General features: G+C 53.6%; 1 protein-coding gene across 1 annotated transcript in view; it reads left to right on the forward strand.

Annotated features, from left to right (window-relative positions):
• The window catches only part of HMCN2 (hemicentin 2), a 146,592-nt gene that overhangs the window by 118,452 nt on the left and 18,430 nt on the right, over positions 1 to 9,710 (forward strand). Inside the window, 8 exon segments of the mRNA XM_041724913.1 lie at positions 377 to 484; positions 755 to 889; positions 1,278 to 1,412; positions 1,883 to 2,073; positions 3,031 to 3,244; positions 4,011 to 4,145; positions 5,311 to 5,501; positions 7,019 to 7,100. Of these exon segments, the coding sequence (XP_041580847.1) occupies positions 377 to 484; positions 755 to 889; positions 1,278 to 1,412; positions 1,883 to 2,073; positions 3,031 to 3,244; positions 4,011 to 4,145; positions 5,311 to 5,501; positions 7,019 to 7,100 (1,191 nt within the window).

Here is a 9,710-nt window from a genome sequence, read left to right on the forward strand (position 1 = left end):
ATGTTTTGAGCAGAACCCAAGGGTATCAGGGTGAGGGCCTATGGCACTATGGGTGGGCCAGGGATTCCAGGCGGGGCAGAGACAGATCCTGGACATCACAGTCTGAAGTTTCTAGAGACCATCCCATCTGATTCCTCATTATATACATGGGGAAACTGAGGCCCCAAGAGTGGAGAGGACTTGCCACAGGCATGCCCCAGACAAGGAGCACCGACAGGCCTCGAACCACGGTTTTCCCATGCTGCCTACCAATGGGCAGGGAGGCAGGTGGAGTGGTCTGCAAGAGAGGCACCAGGGTGGGTGGGGCCAGCTCTGTCCCTGGGGACGTCTGTCCTGGGTCCCCTCACCCCTCTCTGTGCCCCGTTGCCACCCACAGGTGCCCTGGAGATCGGGCAGGCCCTCCCCATCCACACTGGCCGCTACACCTGCACAGCCCGCAACTCTGCAGGTGTGGCCCACAAGCACGTGGCCCTTACTGTGCAAGGTAAGGATCTCCCTGTAGGTGCAGAGCTAGAGGCGGGTAAGGGCTGGGTGGGGAGGTGAGGTCCCCCAGGTTCCAGATGCCCAGACCTGCCTCTGATCTGATTCCCCCGGGTCAGAAGAATCAGCCCACCTGTGCCTTCCATGCTGCGATTTCAGGAAGCTCCCATTCCTTTTAGAAGCTTCTTTCTCTGGTACTCCAAGGCCCTCTGGTTGGAGGACCCTGGGCATTAAAGGCGTTCCCAGGCACCTCTGTGGCCCTGTTCCCTTGCAGCCTCCCCCGTGGTGAAGCCTCTGCCTAGCGTGGTCCAGGCACTGGTGGCAGAGGAGGTGCTGCTGCCTTGCGAGGCTTCGGGCATCCCCCGGCCAAGCATCACCTGGCAGAAGGAAGGGCTCAGCATCCCTGCAGGTGAGTCCCCCCAGCACTAGCAAGGGGAGAGGAGTGTGGGCCTGGGATCCTCACACCTGCCCCAGATGGAGGGGTGTGGAGGTGAGGGGGAGCTCTGCAAATCTGCTGGGAGGGCCCAGAAACCCCCTGTGCCTCCTTTCCCGGCTACCCACCGGCCTCAGTTCGCCAGCCAGAGCTGGGTATTCCAGCTGAGCACCATGTGGCGGAGTTGGGGCAGCCTGGCTGGGCCCTGGGTCTCTGCCTCCCACCTCCCATCACCCTGTGGACCACAATGAGTCATTTGCCGCCTGGTCAACCAGAATAGGCCATGCGGCCCTCCCGTCCTCCCGTCCTCCTTGGTGATCCTGCTCTGGCCACCAGTCCCTCGTTTCCTCCCCCGCCAATCCAGGAGTGAACACCCAGATCCTACCCAGCGGACAGCTGCGGATTATCCACGCCAGCCCAGAGGATGCCGGGAACTATTTTTGCCTTGCTCAAAACAGTGCAGGCAGTGCTGTGGGGAAAACACGGCTTGTGGTGCAAGGTGGGCCCAGGGAAGGGGACCAAGGGGGACCCCAGAGGGCTAGGGGCTCTGACGCCCCTGCATCCTCCCCTACCCTGGCATGGCTTGTCTTCCAGAAAGGACGGAGGGAAAGGCATCTTTTCCCATTTGTGCCCCGGGTCTGCCTTCAGATAGTACTCGGGGCCCTCTGCCTCCTCTGACCTTTCATCAGACAGTGGTCTGGTCATCCCTCATTCGTTCTGGCTTATCAGGAACAAAAGCCATTTCCGTCCCTCGAGCCATCGTGTGTGCATGTGTGTGTGTTGGGATCACTCTGTCACCGCTTCACCAAAGTCAGCAGTCCCCCTGTTGGGCCAGACCACGGGCAACGGTGGATGACAGAGCTGGTGGAGGAAGGGGCGAGGGGCATGCTGGCTGCCCAGAGCGCTGGAACAGGGGCATCCCACCCAAGCCCAGCCCCAGCCCCCACATGGGCCTCCATCTCCCCACAGTCCCGCCCACGATCAAGACTGGCCTCCCGGATCTGTCCACCACGGAAGGCTCCCATGCCCTCTTGACCTGCTCGGCCAGCGGCAGTCCTGAGCCCACCATCACCTGGGAGAAAGATGGGCTGCCTGTGTCTGGAGCCGAGGGAAAGTTCACCATCCAGCCTTCTGGGGAGCTGCTGGTGAAAAACCTGGAGGTGAGCCTCAGACCCTGAGTGGCAGGAAGGGGTATAACAGTAACAGCAGAAGCAGAAAACGCCTGCTGAGCACCCTCCCCCACCCCACCCCCAAACCCCACCTATTTGTTGTGTTGTCTGCTGAGCGCTGTGCAGCTTTTAATCCCAGGAACATGGGGAAGTAGATATTATAATCCCCACGTACAGAAGAAGAAACTGAGGCTCAGAGTGTACCCAGTTTTTCCAGGGCACACTGTTACCAAGAGACAGAACCAAGATTTGAACCTGGACCTCCATGGCTAATTCCTGAGGGAGGGGAAGGAGCCCTGGACGGGGCATGGGGGGTGCACAGAGATGCCTTTGTAACCCCAAACTGCACCTGGTTGTCGTTGGCCATGTGTTGTTGTTGACCTGAGTCCAGGGCATAGGTGGGAGCCCCCCCCCCCGCCGACCCCCGCCAACAGCACTCAGATTCTGTCCTTACAGAGAGGCCTCTTTCCAGATAGATGGGTGGCTGCTTGGTGGGCACACCTGCTGGGGGTGGTGGGGAGAGTCACGAGGTCCCCAGGCCTTGCTGGGAGCAGATGGCACAGTGGTGATGCATGAGCCCCACTCCGAGGCACCGTGGAACTTCTCAGAGCGTGGCTAAGTCCTCCATGCCAAAGGCACCCAATGCGGGACCTATCTCAAGGATGCTGGGAACATGGATGAGCTGGTGCCAGTGAAGTCCAGACAAGGGGTCCGGCACAGTGGGTGCTCTCCTGTCGTGCAGTGGGGGCTTAGATTGTGAAGGTGCCGAGCCTTATGGAGGCTGCAGGGAGGCCCGGTGGTGAAGCAGAGCCACTTACTCACTGCGTGACCTCAAGCAAACCCCTCACCTCTCTGGGCTCAGTGCTCCAAGGGAGCCTGCGGGAGAATGGGGCCCTAGGAGCTGGGGGTGGGGGCAGTGCCCGGGCTGACCCCCTCCTTTGCCCACAGAGCCAGGATGCTGGGACCTACACCTGCACGGCCAAGAACAGTGTGGGCCACGCCCGTCGTCGTGTGCACCTCACTATCCTGGCTCTGCCCGTCTTCACCACCCTGCCTGGGGACAGAAGCCTTCGCCTTGGGGACAGGCTGTGGCTTCGCTGTGCGGCCCGGGGCAGCCCTCCCCCACGCATTGGCTGGACTGTCAACGACCGGCCAGTCATGGGTCTGGGCCTACTGGGAGCGGGTGGGATGGGGACCTGGGACCCCGGGAGAAGGGCAAACCTGGTGGCAAGACCCAACCCCGTGGAGAGGAAGAGGGTGTCAGTCAGCCTGGTGGGTTCTGGGTCTCCAGACTTGACCCTGTGTGGAGGGGACAGAGAAAACATGTGTGTGGCTGTATGTGACTGGTCACATGTCAGACCTGGCAAGAAGCCACCTGTGAAGAAGACTCAACCCTGAGAACCTCAGGGCCAGGAGGGAGCTTGTGTTCCAATCTAGCAGTGCTGCTCCCATTGTGGGCTCTTTGGCAAACCCCCTTCCTGGGGTGTGGTGGAGGCTCTATCCTCCCACCTGTGAGGAGGGCTTTGCCCTGACCCCACCATCTCCTGGGGAGAGAGTTTGGGGGAATGATCCAGCCTCCCTGAGCCTAGCTTCTTCATCTTGAGATGGAGATAACAGCAGTGCTGAGGGGGAACTGGTGTGATGCAGGAAATGCATGTTAATAGGCCCCCAAAGACCTACCTTTGGCCGCAGAGCAAGCTCACGGTGTGGACCTGAAAATTAGAGAAGTCTGGTTCTTCACCCCCATCCTCTCACCTGGGCTGTGCCTTCCCTGAATGGGTCTGACTCAGTCAGGCTCCCACCCATGGGAAGAGACACCTGTCTTTGCTAAACACCTGCTGGGTTCCCCAGCCTGAGCTGAGGCTTCAGGGCAGGAGGTTCCTGGTACCTTGCACTCAAAACCCTCTGGGGCATCTCTTTCCTACCAGAGGGTGTGTCTGAGCAGGATGGGGGCAGCACACTGCAGCGAGTGGCAGTCACCAGAGAGGACAGCGGCACCTACGTCTGCTGGGCCGAGAACAGAGTGGGCCGCGTGCAGGCAGTCAGCTTCGTCCACGTGAAGGGTAGGGCGTGAGCCTTGTGGCCTTTCTTGAGACCCCCACGAAACCCAATCCTTTGGTTTTTCTAAAAAATGGACCTCCTGACCCCTAGTAATCCCCACATTGACTGTGCCTTCGGATCCCCTGGTGGACTTTAGAGAATGCTGTGGCTCAACTCCACCCCTGACTGAAAACCGGCCTCTCTGGGCTGAAGCCCCAGCATCAGTATTTCTTACGTTCCCCAGATGACTGAGCTGCACATAGAGTGAGATCTGACCCACTGGCCTGCAGCAGCCCCCTCGGCTGCATGGTGCCTGTGTAGGAGGAGGGCTGGGGGGTTGAGGTGCCCTGGCAGAAAAATGCCTGAAGCTTGCCAGCCTACCAGTTGTCCCCCCTCGGCCCTGCATGGTCAAGAAGCAGCATGGTAACCCTGCAGGAGGCCGTGACTTAGTTGGCTGCATTAGAGGGCAAGAGCAGCCCAGGGCACCAGGACACAGCTGTGGCTGGTTTGAACCTTGGGAAACCAGCAAGCATGGAAACTGACACCCGGCAGCCAACTGTGGTTTCAGATTAGCGTGGGGCACCTGCCTGGCACAGTCAGCTAAGCATCCAATGCTTGATTTTGGCTCAGGTCATGATCTTGTGGGTGGTAGTATCACGCTCCACACTCAGCACAGTCTGCTTAAGATGCTCTCTTCCTCTCTCTCCACCTACTTCTGCCCCTCCCCCTCACTCATGCACTCTAAATCAATTAATTAACCAATTAGTTAATTATTTTTTTAAAAAGATTTGCATGAAGTGAGGATCAGGGATGTCTTAGTGTTGCTGTGTCCAACGAAGGTGTCCTAGTAGTTATATAGTCTTTGTTTCCCAAAGTCCCCAGCAGGTACTCTGCAGCTGGGATAACCCATTGACTAGAGCAAGTGTATGACACTCAGAACCCTGCTTTTATGCCTGTGCCTGTTGCAGGCATCACTAATTGATTGCAGCACTATCCCACTCAGTTTCAAATCCGTGTTCCTGGCAGTCTGTTTCACTTGCCCCATGACATGGAAGTTTTCTGCCATCCTTGATGCATGACCATCCAGTCATGCTGGGCCAGCAGGAGCTTCTGGGGATGGGTTTATGGGAGAGGCTGAGCCTGAGGACACCTCCTTTCTGATACTTTATCTGACATTACCTGGTGCAGAAGCCCCGGTGCTGCAAGGGGAGGCCTTCTCTTACCTGGTAGAGCCTGTGGGGAGCAGCGTCCAGCTAGATTGTGTGGTCCATGGAGTCCCAGCGCCTGACATCCGTTGGATCAAAGATGGCCTTCCTTTCCGAGGCAGCCGCCTCCGGCACCGGCTACAGAACGGCTCACTGAGCATCCGCAGGACAGAGGCAAGGCAGGACCCGGTGGCTTGGGGTGGGGACAGCCCACAGCCTTTTCTGATGGCCTAGGAGGGTTCTTTAGGTTTCCATTGTCCACTACAGTCTACAAAGCACCTTCCTGCCCAGGACCCAGATTCTCCCCACCACTATGTCAAGTGGCACCCAGCTGGTGAATTTTCTCTGTGCCTCAGTCACTCTAGCCATTCAGTGGGGCTTGTAGTTGTTTCTACCTCATAGATTTATAGTAATAAATCAGTGAGATGACCCATGCCAGGTATTTAAGAGTGACTGGCCCCTGGGTGATACCAATAAATGTTTTTATTAATGACCCCATGCTGCAGAGTAGACAGGTAAGAGTGCCCCATTTTACAGATGAAGACACTGAGGCTCAGAGAAGCCCATGACCAGTGAGTGCCCAAGGCAGGTCCCCCTCCGAGCTCTCCTGACTCCTGCTCCATGCTCTTTCCAAAGCCTTGAGCCCTGGGGCAGCCCCACACTCCTTCCCTTCTGAGTCCCAAGTCCCAGGGGTCTTGCAGAAATCCACAATCCTGGATTGTCCTGGATGTCCTGTCGGGTATTTCTTAGGGGCCCTTGCTGTTGCCCACTACCGTTACCTGAGTCTCCACCATGGGCCAGGCAGTGGTAGATCCTTTTGCTTTGACGAGCATGATTTCCTGCCCAATCCTAGCAGCTCTGATCCCCATTTTAGCAATGAGGAGAGGGTACGTTCCAAAGACGTGGTGGTGTACTAGTAATGAGTCTAGAAGTCACCAGTGGAGCCGGATTTGGCCCTATCCTGATCTGACCCCCAAATCTCCACTCTGACCTGCATGCTGTGATGCCTCTGTAGTCCTTTGGGAGCAGCCTTCTGGGTGTGGACGGTGGTCTCAGGCTGTCCCCCAGCTTCCACTCCTGGTAATGCTGCTGCTCCGGAGTGAATCTGAGCTGTGTTCTCACTGGGCTTCCTCACAGGGCCGTGGCGGGGGGGTGGGGGGGGCATCCTGTAGACAAGCTTCCCTCTCACTAAACTGGGAAAACACTGCACACCATCTCTCCTCTGGAAGGTTCCCAGCCCACACCTGCACAACAATAGCCCCAAGGAATCCTGCAGCCAGAGTGGGTGGTTCGCTGACTCAGTGTTTCCCAAACTTACTTCACCATGGAACCCTTTTTTCAAGGAATCCCTAGCAGTGCACCGTGGAGTGATAATACTTCATTGTACCCAGTTTGGAAGAGGGGGGCTCTAAATCATGCTGTTGCAGCATGGGCCTCCACTGAGGGCAACAAATCCATGCTCTTCATCACCACTGCCCCACATTCTAGGTGTGAAAGGGGCTGGATTCTCTTTGGATGTCTATACACAGGAGGCCACGGAGGCTCTTCTGATGGACTCCATGAGCCCCCAGCTGGTTCGTGCTCTAAGCTCTTCTTAGACGGTCTTACTCCAGTCCCCTGTGTCCATGCTCTGCTGTCCCCATCACTCTGCATTCCCAAACACCACGCTCCCTTCCCATGACCCCCTGCAGATGGATGACGCCGGCCAATACCAGTGCCTCGCAGAGAATGAGATGGGCGCGGTGGAGAAAGTGGTGATCCTCGTACTACAAAGTGAGTCTCGGCCTCCCTTTCACCTGGGCCCTGGGTGGGGACAGTGCAAGGTGGGCACTGGGGGCTCCAGGGGGCAGCTATGCTGAGGTTGGGGTGGTGCATCCCAGGCTGTCTGATCACAATGGAGGGCAGAGAGGCAGGGCCAGGGACTCGGAATTCTCCAACAAATATTCGTTGAGAGCACACAATTGGAGTCCTATGAAATGACTGCCCAGTTATGGAATGGAAGGCAGAGTCAGGGCTAATGAAGGTCCAGGGACCCCACAGCCAGGCCTGGGCAGGGGACCCATTTATTCAAACTCACAACCATCAACAAGGTCATAGTGACAGCTCTTGGATTTGCCACACACCTGGTAGTTTACAAAGCACCATCTGGACCTCAAAGTAACCTTGTGAAATTGTCTAAGTAGGTATTTTTAATAAAACTTTTTATTGAAGATTAACACACTTAGGGAGAACAGATGTTACAAGGGTACAACTCAATGAATGTTCTTTTTTAATCATTCATCTATTTATTTGTTTATTTTGAGAGAGAGAAGAGAGTGCAGGCAGGGAGGGACGGAGGGAGAGGAAAAAGAGAATCTTAAGCAAACTCCATGCCCAGTGCAAAGCCACGGGGCTTGATCTCATGACCCTGAGATCATGACCGGAGCCAAAATCAAGAATCGGATGCTTAATTGACTGAGCAACCCGGGCACCCCTCCATGAATTTTCATAACATGAACCCACCAAGTTAGCCTGCACCCAGAGCAGATATAGAAGAATGGAACACTACCAGCTCCCAGGCACTTCATCATCCTATCATACCCCTTTCCGGTCAATGCCCTCTAGAGCCCCCATGTAATCCCTATCCAGAGTTTTGCCTTTAAAAAGAAACAAACAAAACCCAGCTTGAAGCGCTGGCTCAGTCAGTAGAGCATGTGACTCAAACTCAGGGTCATGAGTTCGAGCCCCATGTTAGGCATAGAGATTACGTTTAAAAAACAGCTTTATTAAGATATATACCACAAAATTCACCCATTCATACAGAGGAATATTATTCACCCTTAAAAAGAAGGAAATCCTGATACCTGCTACAATAGGAATAAAACTTGAGGACGTCAAGTGAAATGGGGCAGTCACCAAAACACAAACATCGCATGGCTCCAGTTATATGGGATATCTAGAGTTGTCAGAGTCATAGAAACAGAAAGCAGAGTGGGGTGGACAATGGGGAGATGTGCTTGAATGGATCTAGGGTTTCCATTTTGCAAGATGGAAGGGTCCCGGAGATGGATGGTGGTGAGGGTTGCACAGCAGTGTGAACCTGCTCCACGCCACTCAGTTGTATGCTTCAAAATGTGCAAGGTGGTAAACTTTATATGTTTCCTACCACACTCTTTAAAAGTGAAAAAAGTCACCCATTATAAGTCTGCAGTTAACGATTCTCAGTCAATTTAGAGCATTGTCCATCCATCTGTACGATCCATTTCTGGGCTGGGTTGCATCATTCCCAGGGGCTCCTGCTGCCCAGCTGCTCCCACCCCCAGCCCCAGGCAATGGCCCACCTGCCTTCCACCTCTGCAGGCTTGCCTTTCTGGAATTCTCATCTAAATAGAATCCTGTATAGTCTTCAGTTCTGAGTTCTTTCACTCATTAATGTCTTGGAAGTTCATCCATATCATAGCACATATTGGTGCTTCATTCCATTTTATTGCTGAACGGTATCCATTCACATTTACTAGACATTTAGATGGTTTCTGATTTGTGGCTGTTATGAATAATGTGGCTGTGAACAGCAGCATGCAAGTCTTCGTGTGATATGTGTCCTGCTCTGTCCGGGTAAGATTCCGAGGAGTGCCTTGCTTGGTCTAGCTGACTTTTCAAGAACCCACCAACCTGGCTATACTATTCTTTTCTTGCAGTGTCTAAGGCTTCGGTTCCTCTACATTCTTGCCAACACTCCATGTCTGCCTTTTTTTATTCAGCCATACGGTGGGTGCTGACTAGTATCTCACTAAGGTTTTAATTTGCATTCCGCTAATCACTAATGATATTGAGCATCTTTGTGTGTGTGTACAGCCTATTCATATGTCTGCTCTGGATAAGTGTTTTTCTGATTTTTTTTTTCATTTTACAGTTGGGTGGTTTGTCTTATGAATGAGCTCTAAGATTCTTTATGTCATCTGGATTCAAGTCCTTTATCAGATACGTGATTTACAGATATTTCCCTCCATTCTGTGGCTTCTCTCTGCATTTTCCTATCGATGCCTTGCAAGAGCCAAAGCCTTAAAATTTGACAAAGTCAAAATGTATCAATTTTGTATTTTATAGACTGTGGTTTTGGTATTGTATCTAAAAAAAATCTTTGTCCAGCCTAAGGTCACAGTCTCTCCTATAATGTTGACACTTTTCGTTTTTGCATGGAAGTCAGTTATCCACTTCGAGTTAATTTTTGTGTGAAATAAGGCTCTAAATTCTTTTTTTTTCTTCTTTTTTTTTGTATATGGATATCCAATTGCTCTGTACCATTTAGTTAGATCTTAATTTCCTCAGTGATGTTCTATAGTTCACAGGTCTTATACCTCTTTTGTTACATTAATTACTAAGTATTTTGTTATTTTTGATGCC

The sequence above is a fragment of the Vulpes lagopus genome, chromosome 12 (assembly GCF_018345385.1).
Source record: "Vulpes lagopus strain Blue_001 chromosome 12, ASM1834538v1, whole genome shotgun sequence".
Classification (NCBI taxonomy): Eukaryota; Metazoa; Chordata; class Mammalia; order Carnivora; family Canidae; genus Vulpes; species Vulpes lagopus.